This window comes from Engystomops pustulosus, chromosome 6, assembly GCF_040894005.1.
Source record: "Engystomops pustulosus chromosome 6, aEngPut4.maternal, whole genome shotgun sequence".
Lineage (NCBI taxonomy): Eukaryota > Metazoa > Chordata > Amphibia > Anura > Leptodactylidae > Engystomops > Engystomops pustulosus.
Window position 1 is genome coordinate 143784421 of NC_092416.1, and position 26949 is coordinate 143811369.

Consider the following 26949-nt stretch of genomic DNA (forward strand, 5'->3'; position numbering starts at 1 on the left):
TTGTAATGTATGAGGAGTAAAATCCCCATATACTGCCATACTGTAGTATGGCAGTATGTGATAGGATCGTACAGACAACCTAGGGTTTAAAAAAAAAATTATAATAAAAAACCCTAAAAACTCAAATCACCCCTCTTTGCCTAGAACTGATATAAATAGAAATAAATAGTAAAAATCATAAACACATTAGGTATCGCCGCGTCCGAAAATGCCGATCTATCAAATTATGATAACGTTTTTTCACTGCGTTTAATCCCGTAACAGAAAATCGCGCCCCAAGTCGAAAATGGCACTTCTTTGTAATTAAAAAAAAAATTTAAAAATTCTATAAAAACTGATCACAAGGTCGTACAGTCCTAAAATTAACATTGTAAATGTCATCAAAATCTGCAAAAAAACGACACCACCCACAGCTCTGTACACCAAAGTATAAAAAAGTTATTAGTGCCAGAAGATAGCAAAATCCCCAAAAAATTTTTGTACAGGAGGTTTAAATTTTTTTAAATGTATGAAACCATTATAAAACCTATATAAATGTGTTATCCCCGTAATCGTACCGACCCAAAGAATAAAGTAGACATGTCATTTGGGGTGCACAGTGAAATCCGTAAGATCCAAGCCCACAAGAAAACGGCACAAATGCATTTTTTACCAATTTCACTGCATTTGGAATTTTTTTCCCGCTTCCCAGTACACAGCATGGAATAATAAATACCATCTCTATGAAGTGTAATTTGTTACGCAGAAAACAAGTTGTCACTAAGCTCTGGACATGGAAAAATAAAAAAGTTATGGATTTTTGATCACGGGGAGTGAAAAATGAAAAAACAAAAAAGGGCCAGGTCCTGAAAGGGTTAACATGGTTGATGAAACAATAGAAGGTACAACACTAGTTCTGCCATTTCAATCTATTTAGTAGCCACTGGCTTAGGAGCTATATCTTACAAACACTGGCCCAGAGTTATTAAAAATGAGGCAAACTGTTCTAAGTGCAGTTTGCCTTATGTATTTACATGGTGTACCAGATGGTCCAAAGATGTTCTTCTCAGCAAAACTGAGCCAGAATAATAAATCTCGGCCACTCAGAATTATAAACTGCCTGAAACATTTCCGTCTTCAATGTTTGACAACCCAGGAAGGTTTGTCATAGGTTCATACTGAACAGGAAGATTGGCAAGTACGTGAAATGAGGGCCGCCAACCACGCGTCACGTGACACGCCCGCCCAGCTCGCTCTGTGGCTGCCGCTATATCCCGGCATCCTTTGCGGCCTGCTCTCTCTTTCCGGGAACCAAGATGTCTAAGAGAGGTAAGGGCTTCGAGTGTCGTAGTCTAATCCGCCTCCATCTTCTAGTAAAGAGTCATGTCTTGGCTTCGGATGTGGCCTGTCGCCCTCTGTACACGGTTCCCCGCTGTGTGCCGCACATATGGTGATGGGTAGAGGGCGAGGAGAGGCTAGACAGACATTATGAGGCGGTGATGGTAATGGAGGACAGTACGGAGGCCTGCAAAGCCATGTCTGAGAGGTCGCTGTATGTAAGTAGTATCTGCCGCCGCATGTAATGTGATTGATCCTGCGCTTATGGCGCCCTGAGAGCAGGGCCGCGCTGTGCAATCCTGGGCATATAGGGATCTATACATATTGCCTGTGGGCACATCACTAGTCTCCTATATAATGTACCACCTCACATGGGGCTGCCATGCTATGAGATCCATTTTTGTACCTTAGCAGTGGGTAACTGGGCCTGCATCTGCCAGGTCTCCTCCAGTGGCACATGAGCAGCCCCTGATGATTCTGCCATTACACTAGTGCCCAGATGGTTGTTTCCCAATGCCCAATATCCTTTCCATGTTAGGAGACAGGTGCCCGCTTGCTTTACCCTCTTCTTAAGCGCTTGTTGTGTCTGTACAGTGACATAGTAAGTAGTCTAGGGAGAGGAGATGAAAACATTATGGTTTGGTGAAGGGGCAGCGACATGTGCTGTACTACTTCAATCCGTAATGTGACAGTCCATCCCGTGGCATATTGGTGCACCCTGTCTTTGTCAGTCCCCAACTGTTTGTGGATAGAAATGAGGGGACCCAATTGTCACGGCCAGCCGCCTGACCCTGGCCAATCTTAACCATGGCTAGTTGCTTGGGGTGTTGGTTTGCCAGAATGGCTGTTCGGTCAGCAACCCGTCTGGATCAGGCGGCTGAACCCGACCATCGGGTCCGCTCATCAAGCCCACATATCCTTCTTGCTCTGCAGTTCCTCGAAGATATGGAAGATTTTTGCCCTCCCCAGTAGATTCCATGGAGGCCTCAAAGTATAAAACAACTTTAGCTGGAAGCCGTGTCTATCCGGCACTGTTACAACACTTAACAGGAGTGTCTTCATCTGTAGTGTAACCACTCAACTAGGTAGGTGATAGATTCTGACAATGGAACTATAATTGACCACAAGGGTTATGGGTTCCCATTTACTCCAGAGTTGTATCTAAAATACAGGACTCTATTTCCATTAGTCTTGTAGTGATTGACCGGTGCAGTCATCTCTTTGGGACTATCCCTTTGTTATGAATTGTAATAGTTGTCTTTAGTAGTAAATGGGACATGTTTTGTTATATATGTACTAAATGTTATCATTCTACTTGCAGGACGTGGAGGTTCTTCTGGTGCGAAGTTTCGCATCTCCCTCGGTCTCCCCGTGGGCGCAGTCATCAACTGTGCTGATAACACAGGTAACTATGGATGGAATATGCTTGTTCATGTTGTCTTCCAATAGAATGGGAGTCTCTTACAGACATGGTCATGTCTTTGTTATCTATCCTCTTCCTAAAGCACTTGCTGTGTCTATACAGTGGCATAGTGAGTTGTCGCGGAAGAGGAAATTAATACATTATTTTGGGTGAAGGGGCAGCCACATGTGCTGTACTACTTCAATAAGTAATGTAACATTTCTTAGTAGCCCGGCTTCAGCTAGTTTCCAGTGCTGTCTGTATTTGAAAAGGGGCTCTTCAGACAACCATGTCCATCTAGGACAGTGATGGCAAACCTTTTGAGTGTCTTGAGGATACCAATACTCTAAGTGGAGAAATTGAGATTATGATTGTAGCTTCCATCTTATAAACATGGAAAATCATGGGGCCCGGAGCAGGTGCTTCTATAATCCAGCTCTGTCGACACCTTCCACTACTACTGTAGTCAGTCAGCCTAGGATGTGACACTTTATAAAAGAACATAGGGTGGGGCATTCTGGTCTTCCTTTGACTGCAGGAGAAGGCTTTGTCTGGCAAACTGTATTGGGGTGATGGCCTGGGTGCCCCGAGAGGGCTCAGTGTCACCTCTGGCACCTGTGCCGTAGGTTCGCCACCACTGATCTAGGGTTAGGTGCCTAAAATTGAATTTGTCAGGCTCATTATTGTATATGGTCTTCAATCTTGTAGTTCAGAAATGGCTATAATTATGGTTTCTTTAACTGTACATTATTATTAGGTGCCAAGAACCTGTATATCATCTCTGTCAAGGGAATCAAAGGTCGCCTAAACAGACTGCCAGCTGCTGGTGTAGGTGACATGGTTATGGCCACAGTTAAAAAAGGAAAGCCTGAACTAAGAAAAAAGGGTGAGTTTCGTTTATTACATACACACTATGGAAGACCCTTATCTGTACTTGCACATAAGTTTTCTTGTGTACAGGCCCTGAAATACTCACAATTACTATCAAACTTCCAGTAATTGTGATTATATCCCTCTTTACACCACGTCCACCACAATGCCCAATATCCTTTCCATTTTAGGATACAGGTGCCCGCTTGCTTTACCCTCTTTTTAAGCGCTTGTTGTGTCTGTACAGTGACATAGTAAGTAGTCTAGGGAGAGGAGATGAAAACATTATGGTTGGGTGAAGGGGCAGCGACATGTGCTGTACTACTTCAATCCGTAATGTGACAGTCCACCCCGTGGCATATTGGTGCACCCGGTCTTTGTCAGTCCCCAACTGTTTGTGGATAGAAATGAGGGGACCCAATTGTCACGGCCAGCCGCCTGACCCTGGCCGATCTTATCCATGGCTAGTTGCCTGGTGTTGGTTTGCCAGATTGGCTGTTAAATAGTCTCGAATTGCTCGATTTATCAAAATATGAAACAAGTTGTTGCCCGTTATGAACTTCCTTAACTGAAAATGACACCCAAATGTCCAAAATAATGCTTTTTGCCATTTTTACAACACATGGAATAAAAAGTAATCTAAAGGTTGAACAGTCTCTCAAATGGTAGCAATGAAAACCTAATTTGTTGCAAAAAATGACACCTCACAGTGCTGTACACAGAAGTTTGAAAGTTATTGGCCTCAGAATAGAGAAAAATGAAGGGTTTTTTGTACACAAGGTTTTATTTATCTATTCACACGCAATAAAACCTATAAATTTGGTATTCCATGTTATCATCCTAACCCAAAGAGGAGAGATGTAATTTGGAGCACAGTGAAAGCTGTAAAAACAAAGCCCACAATGAAATGGTGCTGCACTGCAATTTTTGTCAATTGCAGTGTATTTGGAATTGTGCAATATTAACTACTGACCCTAGGAAATGCAATTTATGCTTAAAACGAGGCATCGTACCACTCTGTAAATTAAAAAAATAGTCTATTTTTGAAGGTGTGGAGGGAACACACTCAAAAACAAGGGTTAAGAGTTTAAAGTAGATGCCCCTTATGATTTTCTCATCCACTTCTAAAAGTTGCTGCATGGAAGCTCATGTATTGGTAATAATTTTAGATGGTGGTATTTCATTTACTATATTGAAATTTTTCTAATCTCATTGCAGTGCATCCAGCAGTGGTAATACGACAACGAAAATCCTATCGGAGAAAAGACGGGGTGTTCTTATATTTTGAAGACAATGCAGGGGTTATTGTGAACAATAAGGGTGAAATGAAAGGTATGTTGTGCACACACCTAGTTGGCTTGCTTGATACTATGTGGCCTCAATGGCTGTACCCCAATAAAACTTAAAGGGAATAATCTGCACATGTAACATAGGGCATGTGGATATGCTCGGAGTCAAATCTATAAAGTAATACAGTAGCATTGTATCCTATGGGGGGAAATCCACAAAAAACTGGCATCAAATACATGTTATTTGTAGTGTTCTTGATGCTTAATGGTGAAGATTTGATATGGATTTTCACATGCCCATTGTCGTCAGTAAAAAAAAAAAAAAAAATGGCTTGCAAAACTCATGATAATTTTATTTCCCACATTGATTAACAATTTCTGCGCAGGAGAAAAAAAACTGCTAATTTCCCTAAATAATTCACTTTAATGCTAGTTTATTATGCTGCAGATTTTCCTCAACATATGCATCTTTACTATAAGGGTTGGTTACGTAAACTGTAGGGTATACTCTGGTTTATGCTTCTATTATATTACAAGCCACTCCATACCCTAGCATGCTAGTTGGAGTTGCCCAGCATCACATCTGTGATAAATGTCTTTCACTGTATGTGATGGACACCTAAATCATGAAATTGAATGCACCCTAGCACAGTTACAAGTGGTACACATGCTGTATACACTGTAACCACTGTATAGCCTGTCCACAGATAAACATGCAAATTCCTTAAAAGAAATTATACTTGGGTAAGAGGAACAGTGCTTCAAATCTAAAAAAAATTATCGCTACTCTTTACATAAACTGGTTTTATAAGTGACTGTCTTTTCATGAGGACGGTAAGATATCAGTGAATGCAAACTCTAGGCAAATTCATGAAGATGTTTTGTTCCGTTTACAATTGGGCCTCTGTATTTATGGAACAATGATTTGAATGGACAGTGTCTGATAACCACCTGATTCAATTATTTAATCACTTATTGTACAGAAAATTTGTCTGATACAACCCTATTAAGCAACAAAGCAGTCGGTCCTGTGAGTAGTTCCAACTTGCTGGTGACATGCAATTTTTCTACTTTGAAATTGACTCCGGTACAACAGCAGGTCTTTAAAACCTCTTGTATTTGTCCCTCAAATGGTCATTTGGTTAATTCCTACAACTTTAAATGTACTATGGAGCTGTGGGATTTAACACCTCTTCTTAAAGCACTTGATGTGTCTATACAGTGGCATATTGAGTTGTCGTGGAAGAGGAGATTAAAACATTACTATTGGGTGAAGGGGCAGCCCCATGTGCTGTACTACTTCAATCCGTGATGTTACATTTAATGTTTTCTTGTGCAAATGGCTTGTAGTGATGGTGGTTTAATGCATCAAATGCCAAAGATGACTCCTGTGCTCCTTTATTTGAATTTTAACAACCCTGGTAATCTTAAAGGGGAGCAGCCAGTAGGTTTGGGAAAACTGCTAGTATGCAGTCGTGCAGCTAGGAATTGGTTGTGCATTTTGTTTAATATTTGAGTTTCTCAAGGGTAATGGTTTTGGTTTGATGCATTGTGTTCTGTTCAGGCCACCAACACATGCGGTTTGCTTCTTATAGAGCCAAGGTTGGTACACTTCCTTTCACTGTGCTTGCTCTGAACCTCGGGCACATGTGAAATGAGTTGTACAGACCTTTGCATCAATATGTGGTGTGGATCTGAGCAGCCTCAAGTCGCTGAACTCCCCGCTGCCATTTACCTCTGCAATCGCAGGACATGTTGAGCTGTAAGTGTGGGATACCAAAACTGGCAACATGCCTTCATACAGCTGTGGTGTAAAGGGGCAGGGAGTAAAAATTCTGATAAAGCATACCTGAATACTAAACGGCTAGGAATCCAAGTTTACTCCCCATAAATCTCATGCTTTTGGTTTTGTTTTTCAGGTTCAGCTATCACAGGCCCTGTAGCAAAGGAGTGCGCTGACTTGTGGCCCAGGATTGCATCCAATGCAGGAAGCATTGCATGATCGGACCTCCTTTGTATAATAAAATAAACTAACAAAATCTGGTTGTACCAACAAGTCTTTTGTTATGAAAGATGGTGAAGATTGTAGCAATTGGTGAGAAATGGTGCAGTGTTCACCTTATAGACAGAAGTAAATTAAGTAATATCCTGCTAAATGAAATCCCAGAAGGTGATATTAAAGTACTTCAAATTGTTAACAACCTTGAACTTAAAGGGAACCTGTCGCCAGCTTTTAAAATACCAATGGCACCATTAGGAAGTAATATTGTGTCCAGCATTGCCTTGTATGTTCCTGTTCATTTATTATTAAAAAAAAATCTTCAACATTTGGAAGTGTAGCATCAATTCAGAGGCTTTATCTGCCATCTTTATCAACCACCAGACAACCCCTTTAATGGTTATGGATGCCCACTTTCACGCTGTGTTCTCACAGCACCTTATAACTTTTTCATCGCAATCGGCTTTAAGGTGCAGTTTTGTTAATTTAACAGGTGAGAAATTTGAACAGGTTTCCCCTTCAAAATCAAATTCACCCGCTCAGTTCCCGTCTTTCCTCTATTAATTTAACAAAACTTCTCGTAAAAACTGATTGCGTCAAACATTGCAGTCATTACAGCTGCATCAAACTCAAGGGGCTTGCAAATTACAATACAATACATGCAGCATATACTGTGTTGCAGCGCAGAGTAAAATAAAGCACACAATAAGTTAAGATTCCCACCAAGCATTTACAGTTGTGATATTGAGACTCAAGGGTCAGTAAATAATGTTCTGTAACATTTACAGCACAGGCTTTTGGACTCTTCCTGACCAATTGGGTAGCTGAATGTTTGGTCTCATGCAGCAAGTGCATTGCCTTTAGACTTCCTGGCTATCAAGTGACTAAACAGGACAGTGGCGGGATACTGGTTCTATCCAAACTCTGTTCAGCCCATGCAGTCACACTTCTGCTGTAGAAGTGTATTGTTCAATTGTCATAGGGGATGAAGAATCTTTTTTTTGGATTTGCATGCTTTAGGGTGGTGTTATACTGTTTGTACTAAAACTCCCAGCATGTAACCACAGACAGAAGTTAGAAAAGTATAAAATGATTTATACATGTAATATAGGACAATCAGATTGATGTTTTTGTTTCACTTCATCTATCATAAAACTGCAAGAATGTGACTGGCTACTGTGCTTAATGGTGCATCAGCATGTGAGGAGCAAACTTTCTCCATGTCTGTATATTACATCATTTTAATGCACTGCCCTATTTATATCTTGAAGTACAGAACATGTCCCTTTGTAAAGTGCTACAGAATTTAATGTTGCTAAATAAAGATTGTCCCATCAGTGAGCATGACCTGCAATGGAAGGTAGACTGGGAGAAGGGGTTTATAATTGATGGCAATGCTGTGCACAACCTGTCACATTGTAATAGACTATACAGTATGTGGCAGGCTATTCCTCCATACAATATGCAGAGTGACCTCCATTACAAGACATACTACTTCATACTGAAGACTGTCCAGGAACATGCAGCAGTAACTGGATTTCCCACTGTTAGTGACACTAGGAGTGGTCTCTTCCCTACACACACACACACACACACCCACCCACACACCTTGGTATAGGCAACATTACTGAAGAACATAACTCCTTCATGGTCTGTGGTGGATATATAGTACAGACCAAAAGTTGGACACACCTTCCCATTCAAAGAGTTATGTATTTTTCTGACTATTAAACATGGAATTCTATACCTAAAAAGTGAAACAACTAAAAATGTCTTGTATTCTAGATTCTTCAAAGTAGCCACCTTATGCTTTGATTACTGCTTTGCACACTCTTCGCATTCTCTGGATGAGCTTTAAGAGGTAGTTGCCTGAAATGGTTTTCACATTACAAGTCAGGTTTAATAAGTGGGATTTCTTGCCTTTTAAATGGTGTTGGGACTATCAGTTGTGTTGTGCACACAGGTGGATACACAGCTGATCGTTCTACACTTTTTCCCGCCATGATACAATTTGTAAGTAAATAAAAAAAGAGTGGACATCATTACTATAAGAAATGAAGGTCGGTCAGAAGAATTGAGAAAACTGTGAAAGTGTCCCCAAATGCAGATGCAAAAACCATGGCTGACATGAGGACCAACCCAGGAAAGAGTCCCCTCTGCTGCTGAGTTCATCCCAGTCACCAGCCTCAGAAATCACAGGTTAACAGCAGCTCAGATTATAGACCAGGTCAGTGCCACATGTGCAGCAGCCTTCATGGTAAAATAGCTGCCAGGAAACCACTGCTAAGGACAGGCAACAAGCACAAGAGACTTGTTTGGGCTCAAGAACACAAGGAGTGGACATTAGACCAATAGAAATCTGTTTGGTTTGATGAGTCAAAATTTTGAGATCTTTGGTTCCAAACACTGTCTTTTTGTGAAAGGTGTACTTTTGAAAATGTGAAAAGGGGGTGGGAGGCTAGGGAGGTCCAATAATTTATTTTTTAAACCCATTAAAAAAATGATTCCAAAAATTTCAATCTCTTCGATCTGTAAGCTGTCTACCCTCCTAAAAAGTATAAAAATAACAGGACTTTAAAAAAAAAAAATGAAAAAGTTGAGATACGGGAAATGTTAGTAAGTAGCTCATTTCGGTGGTAAAACTAAGTCTCAATAGCAATTAATTTTGCAGATGACAAATTATTAAAGAATTGGGCAAATTTAAGTTTTATTTTAAATAAACTAACCAAAATTTCACACTAACATGGAGTACAATATGTCTTGGGAAAAAAAAGTCTCAAAATCATTTTGGTAAGTTTAAATATTCAAAAGTTAGAACCATATAAAGTGACACATGTAAGATTACAAAAAAAAAAGAGGCAGAGCCTTAATCTACAAACTGGCACCTGAAGGGGTTAATTACAGAGAACCTTCTACAATACAAAAAAAAAATGTTTTTATTTATATCAGACTATATGAGCATATTGCAGACAAAGTACACTCAATACAAAAACCATTAAAAAAAAACAAAACATAGGGATGGACCTAAAACTATACAGCTGTGGAGGCTACGAGGGAAATCCCATTTATTCCCCCGCCTTCACAGCAGCACACGGACAACAGAGGAAAGGGCCTTATGTCCAAAAGACAAGTCCTAATTCCAGCCTACATCTAGCTTGTAGTGTCTGATACATGTGTTGGGGCTAGCCCAGGTTGCTGCTCTACAGATATGTTCTAGGGAAACTGCAGCTTGTTTTGCATGAGAAGCAGCCATGGCTGTAACCCGAATGTCTCTTTCTTGATAACAGAGATAAGTGGTCAGCTCAGGCTTTATTGGCCTTGCTTACTGCTTTGCCCTTATTCGTTGTATAAACAGTAGATCAGAAGCCCTAAACTCTTGTGTATGCTGTAGATAAATTAACCCCTTAAAGGGGTGTTCCCATGAAGACAAGATTATTAAATATACTCAGAATAACAAAATAACACATTCTCTAATTCACTGTTATTAACAAAAATACAGCATTTCACAGATATAATTCCAACCTGTCTCGTCAGTCCTGGTGTACACAATTTTGGTTGCCCCTGGATCCGACCCTCAATCTTCTGACTATGGTTGGGCCAGGCAGGTTCTTCTCATGAATAGCTTCTCCTGTCTGCTCTCTGCAGCGACCCCCACCCTTGCATTCCAAGACGAGCTCACACACACAGATAGACGCTCACATGAACATTTCCTTCCTGCAAGGAGCAGGAGACTAAGGCTACATTCACACTAACGTATGGAGGACATATCTACGGTCGACGTATATACAGCCGATATACGTCCTCCATAGACGGCAATGGGCGCACGGCGCACTGTACCGCTCCGTACCCGGGAAAAAGATAGGACCTGTCCTATCTTTACCCGTAGTACGGCGCCGTGCGCCATTACTTCCTATGGAGAGGGACGGGTGTGAGCTGGGCTCCTCCTCCTCACCCCGTGCACTGCCGTTGCCCGGTACGGTACGGGCGGGCAACGGCAGTGTGAATATAGCCTAAATCTACAAGCTACAGACAGATAAGATCTATATAGCAGGGAAGGGATGCATATAGCAGAGCTGATAGTGTTTGTTATAGTTCAGATGTAGTAGAGCTAAGAGTGTCATTGTGTATAATATACATCTCATGGATATCATCATCTCTGATCTGTGTGTCATATACTAGTGAATGATCAGAAGCTCAATGAAAGAGTAGATAAACCCTGTACCTTGATAATCTAACCACTTTGTCAGCACACAGTATCTCATAGCAGAGAGGTATCATAATGTGTGAGGGGGTTAAAAATGATCTTTATTGTGTAAGCATCACTAGAGAATTAAAATTTGAGAACTTTCTTCCATGGGAAAACCCCTTTATGGACGTAGACATTTTAACATTTCCATTTTTCATTCCCTGCTTTCAAAATTCCATAATGTTTAAAATTGTACACAGCTGTATGAGGGTTTTCTGTGTAACAAATTGCTCTTCCTTGTGATGGTGTTTAATATTGCATATCGTGAACTAGAAAACTAGGGATTAAATGCACCTCCGCACTGACAGAAGCAGCTGACTGATGTTTGGATGAGGAATTGCACCTTGGGACCGAAGATTTTGAAACTGAGGAAGTTCCAAGAAGTCTCCTTTATCCATCAGAAGGGGGAACTAGGACCTTCTCAGCCCGAGCAGAGCTAACAGGATAACTTAGCACTGGGACTCCCTTATTCTGGATATCACCCTTTAGACAAGAGAACAAGTAGGAAAGGCGTACTCAAGGCATCTACCCCACATGAGGAGTCTGCCCGAGACAAGAAGAGAAACTGATGATCTTGGTGGTTTATATTCAAGGCAAATATGTCCATCTCTCCACTAAGGACTGGAAAACTTCTTTCTTGTGTAGCGCTGCATAATTTGTGTGCGCTATACAAATAAAGAATTATTATTATTATTTTTATTTTTTAGTCCCCATTTTCCTTTTAAGGACTTCCTTCTGAAGAAGTCTACCACCTGATAGTCACATCCTTTTAGATGGACAGCGTTTATTGATTTTAAATTCCTCTGTGAGCAATGAAAAAAATATCTTTGGCCATTCCAATTAATATTCAACTCTTGGTACATCCCTGCTTGTTCACATACATAACCGCTGATACATTGTTGGAATAAACTTTTACATGTCTGTCCTTCATCAATGGAGTAAATGCTGTTAAGGCCTAAAGCACTGCATATAACTCCCTAGCATTAGAGGAAGCTGAACTCCAGACTTGGTCCCAAACCCCCTGCACCATCATATCTACTGGCATCTCTTGTAATAGTAACTGGTGCAGCCGGTCTTCTTGACACTCCTTCCTGGAGGTTCTTGTGGATTCTCCACCAACATAGTGAATTCTTTACCTGTTGTGGTGTGTACCTGTCCCACGGAAATGCCGGGATAGTGGATGTTAACAGACCCAGGAACTTTATGACTTCCCGGTATGACACAATTCCTGTGAACAAAAACAGAGATTGAATCTCAAAGGGACAAAACATTTCATTAGCACCCTATCTAAGTAATGCCTAGTTAAAACTTCCTTTGAAAGATTGGATTTCTCCTGATTGACTAGCCAGCCTAACCCAGAAGCCTCAGAAATAAATCTTCTGTTGGAGCAGAAATCCAGGTTGTCCAAGTAAGGGACTACTTGGATTCCCCTCAGATGACTATAATCCAAAACTTTGGCTATAAACTTTGGCCAAGCGGCATTGCTTGAAATTGGAAATGCTGGATACGACCTTGTAACTGAACTGCAATTCTCAAATACCTCTTATAGTCTGTGTGTATTGGTACAAGATAATAAGCATCGCATAGGTCCAGCCTTGCAAGAAGTGGTCTTTCTCCTGGATGAACATTGAGCAAGAATTGAGATTTGCTTTAGACTGAAGATCACTCTGAACGTACCGTTTAGTTTCTTTATAAGAAATATTGAAGAGTATAAACCCTTTTACTGCTTATCTGATGGGACTGGAACTAACACTTCCTTCTGCAGCAGCTTCAAAACTTCTGATTCCAAGGCTTCCTGGTTTCTACAATTTTCAGAAGAGTCTCCGTCTTTAATCACTAATCTTACTAGCATCATTAAGAAAGAAGTGAATGCTGCTGTTAACCAACGTCTGCCATCTGCCGTTAACCAACGTCTGCCATCTGCGTCAGCTCCTGTTTACTCTTCAACCTCAAGAGTGGAACTTATCCTATTGGAATTACAGGAGGAAGAAGGAGAAGAATAAGAGTTGGATGACTCGGAAGATAATTCCGGGAGACCTTCTTGCTTAGCGGCCAGGGCTGCCTCTCCTATGAGGTCTTAGTCCATGGACCGAAGAGACCAACAAGAGGTGTAAGAGAAATGATAGCGAACCAATTCTATGTGTGTCAATGAGACACATATAGCATTGATTCAGCAACACAAGCAGGCATGTCACCACGCTTTGCCTGCCTGTGTTCGCTATATGAAACGTTGCCGACGTGGTGACATCATCACACTACCGCGTGATAAACTATATGCAACTATGTGTGCGGAGATGTGCCTTGCTCCTTCAGTGAAGATCAGAAGTCGCAGGGAAGCTTCCTGGACAGTATATTATTAGGGGGGTGGGGGACTCTTGGACAGTATATATTAGGGGGGGGGGCTCCCGAACAGTATATTATTAGGTGCCGAGGGGAATGTGCCCCTGGACAGTATCTGGTCTACCGGACCATATAATAATAGAAGATTACTGGACAATTGGAGGCTGCCATACATATATATACACACTCACCGGCCACTTTATTAGGTACACCATGCTAGTAACGGGTTGGACCCCCTTTTGCCTTCAGAACTGCCTCAATTCTTCGTGGCATAGATTCAACAAGGTGCTGGAAGCATTCCTCAGAGATTTTGGTCTATATTGACATGATGGCATCACACAGTTGCCGCAGATTTGTCGGCTGCACATCCATGATGCGACTCTCCCATTCCACCACATCCCAGAGATGCTCTATTGGATTGAGATCTGGTGATCTGGTGGAGGCCATTTGAGTACAGTGAACTCATTGTCATGTTCAAGAAACCAGTCTGAGATGATTCCAGCTTTATGACATGGCGCATTATCCTGCTGAAAGTAGCCATCAGATGTTGGGTACATTGTGGTCATAAAGGGATGGACATGGTCAGCAACAATACTCAGGTAGGCTGTGGCGTTGCAACGATGCTCAATTGGTACCATGGGGCCCAAAGAGTGCCAAGAAAATATTCCCCACACCATGACACCACCACCACCAGCCTGAACCGTTGATACAAGGCTGGGTGGATCCATGCTTTCATATTGTTGACGCCAAATTCTGACCCTACCATCCGAATGTTGCAGCAGAAATCGACACTCATCAGACCAGGCAACATTTTTCCAATCTTCTACTGTCCAATTTCGATGAGCTTGTGCAAGTTGTAGCCTCAGTTTCCTGTTCTTAGCTGAAAGGAGTGGCACCCGGTGTGGTCTTCTGCTGCTGTAGCCCATTTGCCTCAAAGTTCGACGTACTGTGCTTTCAGAGATGCTCTTCTGCCTACCTTGGTTGTAACGGGTGTCGATTTGAGTCACTGTTGTCTTTCTATCAGCTCGAACCAGTCTGCCCATTCTCCTCTGACCTCTGGCATCAACAAGGCATTTCCGCCCACAGAACTGCCGCTCACTGGATGTTTTTTTTTTTCGGACCATTCTCTGTAAACCCTAGAGATGGTTGTGCGTGAAAATCCCAGTAGATCAGCAGTTTCTGAAATACTCAGACCAGCCCTTCTGGCACCAACAACCATGCCACGTTCAAAGGCACTCAAATCACCTTTCTTCCCCATACTGATGCTTGGTTTGAACTGCAGGAGATTGTCTTGACCATGTCTACATGCCTAAATGCACTGAGTTGCCACCATGTGATTGGCTGATTAGAAATTAAGTGTTAACGAGCAGTTGGACAGGTGTACCTAATAAAGTGGCCGGTGAGTGTATATATATAACTGGGGGCTGCTGAACAGCATATTTATTAGCTAAATTAACTTAATAACCTAGTAAGAGCTCCTATGGTACTTATTAATTACTATGGCACTGCTGAGGGAGTCTTCTCCGCTATTTTAATTATGGGGGCAGGGTTATATATAAATTAATTGGGGTTCTGGTTTGCTAAATATTAATGAATGGAAATAAACATTCATTAATAAGAGGATGTTGTTGCTGTATAATCATTTGTGGGGGCCGTATATAAATTACAATCCATGTGACATTATACTGTAAGTGACTGCGGTGTTTCTAGGGATGCAGTTTGGACGTACACAGAGCTGAAGACGTCTTGTGGTGAATTCTATACCAATACGTCCTGGGAGAAGTTATCAAAGTTCGGTAACTGATGGAGAAGAATTGTCATCTGTGAGGAGCCACCAAGATGAAGAGCAGGACAGATCACAGGTAGAATGCCAGAGCTACATCTAAGTTATACAGTGAGTGATGTCTATGGCAGCCCTTGACAGTATGTAGTAATATGCTGTATATTCCCAGCTGGTATATGTTTATGTATATGATGTATTCATTGCTGCAATATAATAATATTATTTCTGCAATATGGGGGCCCCGATTCTAAGTTTGAACCTGGGCCCACTGGGGTCTTGTTATGCCACTGCCTCCACTGGCAAAAATGATACCCAAGGGGACCTCTGAAGCTGAGCAACATTCTTTAGGGACCAACGATCCATACCGACAGCGTTCTCCAGTGTTCCCAAGGAACTGGAAACAAAACTAAAGAGGTAAGAGGAGTGCATTTTAACAGTAGTGGATTATAATAATTATAGGCGGTTTGGGCTTTAGCCAAACAGGACACCTAGACTGATAGAGAAAGGTTTGAATTATATCTGTGAAATGCTGTATTTTTGTTAATAACAGTGAATTAGAGAATGTGTTATTTTGTAATCCTGTGTATATGTAAGAATCTTGTCTTTGTGGGAAAACCCCTTTAAAATAATTAGGTCAGACTAAAGTTAGATAAGATCATGTTTCTAATAACATATTTGTAGACTCACTAAACAAATATTATTCAGTCCATTTTGGTTTAAAACTGTTTTTTTTTCCCCATATAGTGTATAATTTATTTTAAGTTACAGTTGTAAGGCTGTATTCCAATAAATATGTTTTGAGTTTTTTCTAAATAACTTGGTTATTGTATCATAATGGTAATAAAAAGTACATTTATTACTTGAGACATGCCTCATGTATTTGGGAGTCGGAGTTAGGGAAATTCTTAAGTTCAGCTTACAGACTCTAAAGCAGTGGTGGCGAACCTATGGCACTGGTGCCAGAGGCGGCACTCGGAGCCCTCTCGGTGGGCACCCGGCCATCACCCCAGCATGAAGTTCACCAGACAGGACTCAAAGAATCTTCCTGCAGAATCTTCCTACAACTATAGGCAAATTTGCCCTCCTCCTTTCAACTTTGTTGGTGTCTTTAGGAGGCTGAACGACTGAAAGTTGTCAAAGAACAAGGAGAAATAAATTACTGCTTAAATTGCTGCGCTGGCACTTTGCGATAAATAAGTGGCTTTTGGTTGAAGTTTGGGTACTCAGGCTCTAAAAGGTTTGCCATCACTGCTCTAAAGCCTTGAGCATAAGACTGACATTTCTTAGCAGACTGTGCACTTGCATTGCCAGCTCATTCCTTCTCCCTATGTAGTGGAGGTTCATGGTAAAGGGTTTCCACTGTCAGCTCAGGTAAACATGTTGTTGAGCTGTTTTACAAAATTTTGGGGGAGAAAAAAAGATGTGGTTTTATAGGGGGTATAGCTCAGTGGTAGAGCATTCGACTGCAGATCGAGAGGTCCCTGGTTCAAATCCGGGTGCCCCCTTCTTATTGATGTTTTACCTTTGGTACTCCATGATTATCAATATTTGGAATATAACAATTCTATAAGTCCTCCACAGATAAATCATCAAAGATTAAAGGTGCTGTAACCTCTGCATGGAAAAGTAATTTTAAATGAACCCACAACAGCTTAACAATGGATATATCTGTCAATGAGGCACATGTATCATAGATTTTCGACTTACACTTTTTCAAGTTTCCTCAGTTGTCCAACATAATCATTGCAATGTATCTTAAGTTTTTCCCCTTTGTGATATATGTGATGAGTCGCCTGTTTAGTCTCACTTTTACAACTTTTTGTGGTGTGTGACTTTTTTGTCCCAAATAGTAGCTCCCAAAAGTAAGTCTGGCTCTAGCATGCTCTGTTTTGGGACTTATTAGGCGCAAGAATGGGGCAATTTTAGTCTCACAAGTTGAAGAAAACATCTTGGCTTCTAAGATAAATATGGCAACTGCATTACATCCTGCAGGCAGCTAACTCTGGTACACTGCTGGATTCTGCACCAAAAAAGTCTCACAAAAAGTTACACAAAGAAAGATAAAGAAAGCAATAGGAGTGATACATGTCCCCCACTGAGCGTCATGCAGCAGCACTTAGTGCGGATATATCCATTGCTGAGTGTGAAGAAGTTAAAGTGAAACTCATGTTCAGTTGGGATCGGATCAGGTGACTTGCATTATGCTGTAAGTTATTTATTTAGCTGGTTCAGACTGTTGAAGGAAATAAAGTAGAAAAAAACATTTCCAAAATTTTGTAGCACAAAAATAAATCTGAAAATGCTACAAATATCAGTGGGGGTATAGCTCAGTGGTAGAGCATTCGACTGCAGATCGAGAGGTCCCTGGTTCAAATCCGGGTGCCCCCTGGAAGGTGACATTTTACCTTTGGTACTTCATGTTTCTTAAACTGTGGAAGATAATACCATTAGTCACTCACAGATAAATCATGATTCAAGGTGCTCTTACCTCCGTGTGGAAATGTAGTTTCATATGAACACTTAGTAGTAAATGTAGTAATGTTATAATGGAGCGTTCTGACCTGATTGTATAATGGAGTTACCCATTCACATATGATCACTATGTATGAGCCCAGGAAGTATTCATAAAAATTTACCAATGTCCCAACATTTTTTTTAGGTAAAATAGTAACAATGATCATATGGGAAATATATTTATCATGATACTCAATGTGATGTACAACATGGAAAACAGCTAGTACAATACATTACAATCTGCTGGTAATATCATGAAAGAATAGCTGTGAGTGGCATTGGTTATTGGGGACTGTGCGACTCACACTGCGTAGTAGAGGCTCATATCAAAGAATTGCTGCAGATCACTCAGGTAAGCGTGCCATCAAGAAAATGTCTTCAGGTTGTTTTATAGAAAAAAAATCACAAACAATTCACTGTACCGTAGGGGGTATAGCTCAGTGGTAGAGCATTCGACTGTAGATTGAGAGGTCCCTGGTTCAAATCCGGGTGCCCCCTTCTAATTTATGTTTTACCTTTGGTACTCCATGATTCTCAAAATATGGAATATAACAATACTATTAGTCCTCCACAGATAAACCATGAAAGATTAAAAGTGCTCTAACCTCTGCATGGAAAAGTCACTTCAAATGAGCCCACACCAGCTTAACAATGGATATATCTTTATCAATGGGGCCCATGTATCATAGTTTTTCAGCTGCCACTTTCTCAAGTTTCCTGAAGTCGTCCTACTTAATGCTTGCAATGTATCTTAAGTTTTCCCCTTTGTGATACATGTGATGAGTTACCCGTTTAGTCTCACTTTTGCAACTTTTTGTGTTGTGCAATTTTTTTGTCCCAAATAGTAGCTCCCAAAAGTAAGTCTGATTTTGGACTGAAGGTGATGCAACACATGGCATTTTGAACCCGTTTTTGATCCGTTTTTAAGCAGTCCATTAAAAAATGCATGCATTTTTTTGAAAATGCATCAGTTTTTTGACCAGTTTTAAGTAAGTTAATTGGTAAAACCTGTAAAAACTGATGTGTTTTCAAAAAACGCATGCGGTATTTAATGGACTGCTTAAAAACGGACCAAAAACTCTGGTACGCTGCTTGATTCTGCACCAAAAAAGTCTCAAACTGCGAAAAACTTGCACAAAGAAAGATAAAGAAAACAATAGGAGTGATACGTGTCCCCCTACTGAGCGTCATGCAGCAGCGCTTAGTGACAGATATATCCATTGCTGAGTGTGAAGAAGTTAAAGTGAAACTCATGTTCAGTTGGGATCGGATCAGGTGACTTGCATTATGCTGTAACTAATTAATTTACCTGGTTCTGAATGTTGAAGGACATAAAATAGAAAAAAAAAGCATTTCAAAATTTTGAAGCAGAAAAAAAAATCTGAAAATTCTACACATATCCATGGGGGTATAGCTCAGTGGTAGAGCATTCGACTGCAGATCGAGAGGTCCCTGGTTCAAATCCGGGTGCCCCCTGGAAGGTGACATTTTACCTTTGGTACTTCATGTTTCTTAAACTGTGGAAGATAATACCATTAGTCACTCACAGATAAATCATGATTCAAGGTGCTCTTACCTCTGTGTGGAAATGTAGTTTCATATGAACACTTAGTAGTAAATGTAGTAATGTTATAATGGAGCGTTCTGACCTGATTGTATAATGGAGTTACCCATTCACATATGATCACTATGTATGAGCCCAGGAAGTATTCATAAAAATTTACCAATGTCCCAACATTTTTTTTTAGGTAAAATAGTAACAATGATCATATGGGGAATATATTTATCATGCTACTCAATGTGATGTACAACATGGAAACCAGCTAGTACAATACATTACAATCTGCTGGTAATATCATGAAAGAATAGCTGTGAGTGGCATTGGTTATTGGGGACTGTGCGATTCACACTGTGTAGTAGAGGCTCATATCAAAGAATTACTGCAGATCACTCAGGTAAGCGTGCCATCAAGAAAAATGTCTTCAGGTTGTTTTATAGAAAAAAACAACACAAAACAATTCACTGTATCAGAGGGGGTATAGCTCAGTGGTAGAGCATTCGACTGTAGATTGAGAGGTCCCTGGTTCAAATCCGGGTGCCCCCTTCTAATTTATGTTTTACCTTTGGTACTCCATGATTCTCAAAATATGGAATATAACAATGCTATTAATCACCCACAGAGAAACCATGAAAGATTAAAAGTGCTCTAACCTCTGCATGGAAAAGTCACTTCAAATGAGCCCACACCAGCTTAACAATGGATATATCTTTATCAATGGGGCACATGTATCATAGATTTTCAGCTGCCACTTTCTCAATTTTCCTGATGTTGTCCTACTTAAAGGGGTTATCCGGGTTTAAAATTTTTTTTATGGCCTGGCTGGGGTGGGATAGTTTAACATAATAAACATGGACTTACCTCCTCCGGCGCCGCCGATGTCCCGCGCCGTGGTCACTTCGATCCGTGCCCCTGTAAGCAAACAGGGGCACGGAAGTCGCACACAGGGAGCTTCCGGTCCACGTTGTGGACGGCTCCTCCCATCCGTCCCTATCTCTCAGCGTTGTAAGCGCTGGGAGATGGTGCGCATGGGAGCATCCGGCCGGCCGGAAGCTCCCTGTGCGCCCTTGTAGTGAAACCGGCGGACAGAGAAGACGGGCCGCGGCGCGGGACATCCGCAGCGCCGGAGGAGGTAAGTACATGTTTATTATGCTTAAATAGCCCTCCCCAGCCCGGCCATAAAAAATTTTTTAAACCCGGATAACCCCTTTAATGCTTGCAATGTATCTTAAATTTTCCCCTTTGTGATATATGTGATGAGTTACCCTTTTAGTCTCACTTTTGCGACTTTTTGTGGTGTGCAATTTTTTTGTCCCAAATAGTAGCTCCCAAAAATAAGTCTGATTTTGGACTGAGAGTGATGCCACACATGGCATTTTGAACCCGTTTTTGATTCGTTTTTTAAGCAGTCCATTAAAAGACGCATGCAGTTTTTGAAAATGCATCCATTTTTGACCAGTTTTAAGTAAGATAATTGGTAAAACCTGTAAAAACTGATGTGTTTTCAAAAAACACATGCGGTATTTAATGGACTGCTTAAAAACTGACCCAAAACTGCTTGATTCTGCACCAAAAAAGTCTCAAACTGCGAAAAACTTGCACAAAAAAGATAAAGAAAACAATAGGAGGGATAACCTTGTTGACCAGCGTAATCCATTTCTGCAGGGGAGGGGGGTGACGATCCTTCCAGGACATGATCACCACCTTACGAGCGTAGTACAGGACGAGTCTAAAGAAGATCCTATCATAATGGCCACCAATGACCTCATTTATTACTCCCAAAAGGCAAACCTTGGGGTTGGCTATATGAGCAAAGCCAAAATGACTGTTGAGGAAGGTTAGCACCTCTGTCCAAAATGCACTGACCCTGGGACAGGCCCACACACAATGTAAGAAAGAACCACAAGCTACCTGACATCTAAAGCAGTTATCATCCTGTTTAGCCCCCATACGATTAAGTCTTGCCAGGGTGTAGTAAATTCTGTGAAGGAATTTTGTTTGCACTAGGAAATACCTAGCGCTCACCACTGAGTCAAAGTATGAGTGCTCAACTTCCCCCCATTCCTCTTCTGAGAGGTCCGGGATATCCTCCCTCCAGCGCTCGTGAGCCCGATCAAATGGTCTAATTCGGCCGGCGCCACACAGGGCGCTTTGTCTGCGTTTGCGCCCACCGGTACGGGCCTCGGCCCGATCGCATCGGCGGTTTTAATTTAACGCGAAACACCAGCGGCTCGTTCCCGATCGCAGGCGTTTCCACAGAAACGCCGATGCGATCGGGCCGAGGCCCGCCCCGGTGGGCACGACTTTGTCTGCGTTTGCGTTTGCAAGCGCAGACAAAGCGCCCTGTGTGGCGCCGGCCTTCCCTGTGCTTGCAGAACAGTGTACACTTGTGTGAGAGTTCTAGATAGATGAGGGGTTCCTAGCAGGGTTTCCAGTTTAGTGAATTCAGTTGTCAGTTTAGTGGACCCAAACTGGGCCTTAAAGGCGTGCCTCAGTTGGGAGTAGTGGAAGGAAGCCATGGGGGACAGGGAAAATTTCTCCCTCAGTTCACTAAGGGAGAGTAGCTCAGAGTTTGAGGATAGCAATTGACCGATGAACTTGACACCTGCAGCCCCCCACATCATCCACCCAGGTGGGGACCAAGGGTTTAACCAAATGGGAGATCGGGGAGACACAGGAGGGGGAGAGGTGGGGGTGACTAGTAATTGAGCTCATCGACAGCATACTGCTACTGTGCGCAAAGGAATTGGGATTGAGGCCGGGGATTTGTACCTATAGAGAAGGTTCGTAAGAGCTTCATATGACCCCATCAGAGACCCTGCCAAAGCAGTAGCTGCATTCCCCCTATCTATGTCAATCCACAACTGCGCGTAGACAAGTTGGGATGCCAGGTAGAAAAGGTATAGGTCAGGTGCCGCCAATCCACCTCGGGATCTAGGAGCCTGCAGCACGGCCAAACTGAAACGTGGGCTGTTCCCTTGCCAATAAAAAGATCTTAAAATACTGTCTATACGTTTAAATAGTAGTTTGGGGAGTAGTACCAGGCAGGAGTGAAGTAGATATAAAAATTTTGGTAGAAAAATAATTTTAAAAATATTAATGCGACCATATAGGGATATGGGTAATGTGGACCATGCTTGCAGCCGTTTCTCTGTGTCTGCTATCAGGGGGTCAATATTTAATACAACATATTCCTGGACCCTGTGGGACACCCTAACACCAAGATATCTAAAGCTAGATACCACCTGCAGGGGTACAGAGAGATTGAGACTGGTATTGCCGGATAAAGGGAAAAGGACTGACTCATCCCAATTTACCCGTAGGCCTGAGATGGCGCCAAATCTGTCTATTAGGGAAAGAAGGGACACTAGGGAAGCGCCAACATCTCCAAGGTATACTAAGGTGTCGTCTGCGTATAGAGAAACTTTTTCTGTGATCGCCCCCCGTACCAATCCAACTATATCAGCGGAGAGGCGAATAGCCACAGCAAGGGGTTCAATGGCCAATGCAAAAAGTAGCGGGGACAACGGACAACCCTGCCTGGTGCCCCGGCCCATGGGGAAGGGAGCAGACACGTTCAGGTTAGTTCTGACCCTGGCTTTCGGACCCTGATATAGAAGCTGGACAAGGGCCAGGAATCTGGGGCCTATTCTCATTTTAGCCAGGAGGGCCCATAGATATGGCCACTCGACAGAGTCGAAGGCCTTGCAATTGTCAAGTGATAGAACAAAGCCAGGATCAGGAGAGCCCTCAGCTGCTTCTATGTTCAGGAATAGTCTCTGAATATTAATATCCGTTCCCCTGCCGGGCATGAAACCCGTCTGGTCCGGGTGCACCAATGACAGAATCACCTTATTCAGTCTTGTCGACAAGATTTTGGCTAGGATTTTTACGTCGGTGTTAAGGAGAGAGATAGGGCGGTAGGAGTCAGGGAGAGAAGGGTCTTTCCCGGGCTTCGGGAGAACTACTTTTAAAGGGGAGTCGAGTTCTGATGATTGAGCAGGGGTTAAGTGCCACAGAGGAAGATCATCTAAGAAGGCGTCCATCTCGGCAGCTGAGGTAGAGATGCTAGGACTGTACAGGGAAGAGTAAAATTCCTTAAACAGGTTGGATCATGTACCAAGGCCCCATTCGCATCTGCTATAAATGGGACTGATGCACACGGTCGTTCCGCCCGGGAGAGGTATGCAAGTAATTTACCATTTTTGTCACCAAATTCAAAAACTGAGGCTTCAGAAGCTAAAAGGCGTTTACTAGTGCGTTCCTTGGCCAGTGCAAGATGCTCCCGCTGCACCTGCGCCCAGGCCCTCTTATTGTCCCCGCTGGGATTCTCTATGTATCTTTTTTCAGCATCCTGTAATGAAGAGTTCAACCCTCTTTCTCTATCACCCATGACCCTCCTATGCCCTGCCACCCCAGAGATGATCGCCCCCCTCGTAGAGGACTTGTATGAGTCCCATAATAGCAATAGGTCTGAGTGATCATGATGTGTATCCCAAAACTCGTTATGTTCTGTCTGCATTGTCATCTGCACTGTAGGAGAAGAAAGCCATGCAGGGTGCAGGCGCCAAATACGAGAGTCACAGGGAGGACCAATCAGCAGAGTGAGAAACAAAGCGGAGTGGTCCGAGATACTACGGGGGCAGTGAAAGATAGAGTCAACCATGGGGAGCACGTCAGGAGAGCCGAAAGCCAGGTCTATTCAAGAAAAGGTCCTATGCACTGAGGAGTAAAAGTTATACTCTTTTCCCATAGGATATTTCCCCCTCCAGAGATCTTTCAAGCTAAGGGATGTTATCCACTCATTTAATCGGGTTGATGCAGGGTCTACACCGCTGGTGCGATCCAGAGATGGATCAGGCACCGCATTAAAATCCCCTATACATATTAACGGGCCTGGGGGCATGGCTGCCAATTTATCCGTCAGTGCTTGTAGAGGACCAGTATCAAAAGGAGGAGGGACATACACTGAGGCAATGGTAAAGGAGGACCCCCATAAGGAGCAATGCAATATAACAAAGCGGCCAAAATGGTCTATGGCCACCTGTAACACCTCTATTGGAAGGGATTTAGACACAAGTATAGAGACACCTCTCGCATATACTGAGTATGAGGAGTGGTAACCCCTAGCAACCCAGGCACGTTTAAGCGATAGAATTTTTTGGCCTGTAAGGTGTGTCTCCTGTATACAGACTATATGGGGAGACTGTTTTTTAATGGTATCCAAGATTAGAGCCCTTTTAAACTTAGAATTTAGCCCTCTAACGTTCCAGCTCATTACTTTAATTGGCACCATAAGAGTGAAGGGGGATATGGGTCTGGCTGGAGGGTTGGAGAATTCGAATCTGCAAAGAGAAGTGGAGAGGACATAGACACATACAACCAAGTGCACACACACACACACACACACACACACAACTTTACCACAATAAACACACAAGAAAGCATTAACACATGCAAACCTGTATCCCAATTAGAAAGTAGAAATAACCCCCTGTCTAACACTCTAACAACTGAAGTGCAGACCTATACCCTCGAACTATTTAACTACCAGGAACTGTGGTCCCTAACTAAGACAAACCTCAAAACTGCTTGTCCCGGGAGCTCGACCCCTACAGTTAGGGGAATAAGAAGTAAATGATGGATAGCACATATCGCTTAAGCACATTATAGGGGGGAGACCCCAATATTTTACTAGAGGGAGTGGAGGCGTCCACATTGAAACATTGTAGGACATGACCTCTTGGTTATATTAGAGCTAGAACTCTAGTTATGACACGCAGGCCCTTTTTGACTAAAAGGGACCTTGAGTATACTCCAGCCCATGATCAAGGAGGAGGAGCCGCCCCAGCACTTCCAGGGGCCCTAGGGGCTGCGTCCACCCAGTGCATGGCTTCGGACGGGGAGGTAAAGAAGCGGGTCCTCTGACCATCTATCACACGGAGACGTGCAGAGACAATCATCGAGTATTTGTATCCCTTATCCCTTAGACGACTGCGAACCTCATTAAAATGGGTGCACTGCTTCCGCACCGCAGCAGAAAAATCAGGGTAAAATGCTATTCTGCTATTACCTAAGAGAATCTCCCCTTTGCCTCTAACCGCTCGCAGGATTGCGTCCCTATCCCTAAAATGTAGCAATCTGACTAGGAAAGGCCTAGGATTTCCCCCCGGAGGGCCAGGGTGGGATGGGACTCTATGGGCCCTTTCTACTGTGAAAAACTGCGAGAAAGTCTCTGCAGGGAGCAAGTCCTTCATCCATTTTTCAAAAAAAGCGACTGGGTCCGGACCCTCAGCTTTCTCGGGGAGACCAACAACTCTTATATTGTTGCGCCTTAGGCGATTCTCAAAATTATCCGCCCTATCTGCGGCGGCAGCCATCTGGCGTTGTAAATCAGTAATCTGCGTGGGCATTGGTCTCTGGACGTCCTCAACATCAGAAATGTGGCGCTCCGTCTCGGTTATCCGCTCCTTAGCTTTATGGACGTCATGTCTCAAGATGACAAAATCCTGACGGAGCTCATCAACCTTATTAACTAGTTTAGATTGGCAGGAGTTAATGGCCGCTAACACCTCAGCAAATTTCTTGTCAAGCACCTCAGATGGATCCATGGGAATGTCCTCAGGGTCGTCAGGTTGCAATGGGCTCTGAGAACCATCAAACATGGAGGGTGAGGGACCAGGAGACCCTTAAGGAGAGCTAGGCTGAGTACGGAAAACTTGCCCAGTTTCCTTGCCGCGTTGGATTGTATTTGTGCTAAAACAGCTTGTGAGGTGGAGCATGACTGGTTAGCCAGGGGATCCAGGGAATGGAACAGGGGGTCTCCAGGAACAGATTCATAGTCGGATGGCGGCGCAGAGGCTCCTGATGGCGCCTTACTTTGTTTAGCTGTTCTCCTCCTGTTGCCCATTATACTATCTGTGTGAATTACAAGCATAAAGCACCAGGAGCTCAGTAAGCTTTCAAGGAGGATTGAATTAGACAGTCACTATGGACTCAGCAGGGCAGGCAGCAGATGGGCTGAAACAGGGCTCTATTTAGTATAGTGGTAGTTACCACTACAGTGCCAGATAGTGATGGGGTCAGGGGGATCAGGGAGGACTCTTCTGCACTGACAAGAGTGGGCTATGTCAGGAGAGGCTCTGTGGCCAGGGGAGCAGACAGGCAGCCTACCTCTCTTCAGCAGATGCTCCGGTGAGACAGGACCCCGAGGCAGTGGAATCAGAGCCGGTCCTCAGCGTCTCGGCCGGCGGCAGTGCCTGGAAGGCAGGAGGAGGAAGCGCGCCAATTTCACAATGGCGCCGGCGCACCACGTGCCGCACGCACCACACAGCAGCGGCCGCCCTCTATCGCGGTCAGGAGGACAGACTCCACGCCAGCCGCCGGGCACCGGGTCCTGGAGAGGAGAAGCACAGAGGCACAGGCAGCGGCGGGGTCCGACCCTCCACGTGCCCCCCCTCCTCTGGAACGGCGTCCGGACTCCGAACGGCAGGTGCCATCCCGTCCCCGATGTACCAGGGAAGGCTGGAGCAGGTGCCCAGGTAAGTGCAGCCACGGATGGCTATCCAATTTTCAGGATGAAGGTCAGGATCCCGGGAGCTCGCCTGTATGCGTCCTCCTAGCTAGGCATT

At 43.1% G+C, this 26949-nt stretch overlaps 1 protein-coding gene and 6 non-coding genes across 7 annotated transcripts; all 7 read left to right on the plus strand.

Annotated features, from left to right (window-relative positions):
- The first annotated feature begins 1184 nt into the window (after positions 1–1184).
- RPL23 (ribosomal protein L23) lies at positions 1185–6917 on the plus strand. The gene is made up of 5 exons (XM_072111551.1): positions 1185–1308; positions 2639–2722; positions 3477–3605; positions 4808–4921; positions 6798–6917. The coding sequence occupies exons 1-5, from the start codon at positions 1296–1298 to the stop codon at positions 6878–6880; spliced, it is 423 nt and encodes a 140-aa protein (XP_071967652.1). The 5' UTR covers positions 1185–1295; the 3' UTR covers positions 6881–6917.
- LOC140066599 (small nucleolar RNA SNORA21) lies at positions 6068–6200 on the plus strand. The gene has a single exon (XR_011848438.1). It is a non-coding gene; the product is annotated as a small nucleolar RNA SNORA21 (small nucleolar RNA).
- A 9762-nt stretch (positions 6918–16679) lies between the features above and the next one.
- Positions 16680–16751, plus strand: TRNAC-GCA (transfer RNA cysteine (anticodon GCA)). The gene has a single exon. It is a non-coding gene; the product is annotated as a tRNA-Cys (tRNA).
- Positions 16752–17562: 811 nt separating this feature from the next.
- Positions 17563–17634, plus strand: TRNAC-GCA (transfer RNA cysteine (anticodon GCA)). Its single transcript has one exon. It is a non-coding gene; the product is annotated as a tRNA-Cys (tRNA).
- Positions 17635–18186: 552 nt separating this feature from the next.
- Positions 18187–18258, plus strand: TRNAY-GUA (transfer RNA tyrosine (anticodon GUA)). Its single transcript has one exon. It is a non-coding gene; the product is annotated as a tRNA-Tyr (tRNA).
- Positions 18259–19164: 906 nt separating this feature from the next.
- On the plus strand, positions 19165–19236 carry TRNAC-GCA (transfer RNA cysteine (anticodon GCA)). Its single transcript has one exon. It is a non-coding gene; the product is annotated as a tRNA-Cys (tRNA).
- Positions 19237–19792: 556 nt separating this feature from the next.
- On the plus strand, positions 19793–19864 carry TRNAY-GUA (transfer RNA tyrosine (anticodon GUA)). The gene has a single exon. It is a non-coding gene; the product is annotated as a tRNA-Tyr (tRNA).
- Positions 19865–26949: the final 7085 nt, after the last annotated feature.

What these genes read in the sequence shown, in the direction of transcription:
- RPL23 (XM_072111551.1), top strand. An exon ending in CAACTGTGCTGATAACACAG is followed by an intron (nt 2,723 to 3,476) that starts GTAACTATGGAT and finishes CATTATTATTAG; the next exon opens with GTGCCAAGAACCTGTATATC. An exon ending in GCCTGAACTAAGAAAAAAGG is followed by an intron (nt 3,606 to 4,807) that starts GTGAGTTTCGTT and finishes ATCTCATTGCAG; the next exon opens with TGCATCCAGCAGTGGTAATA.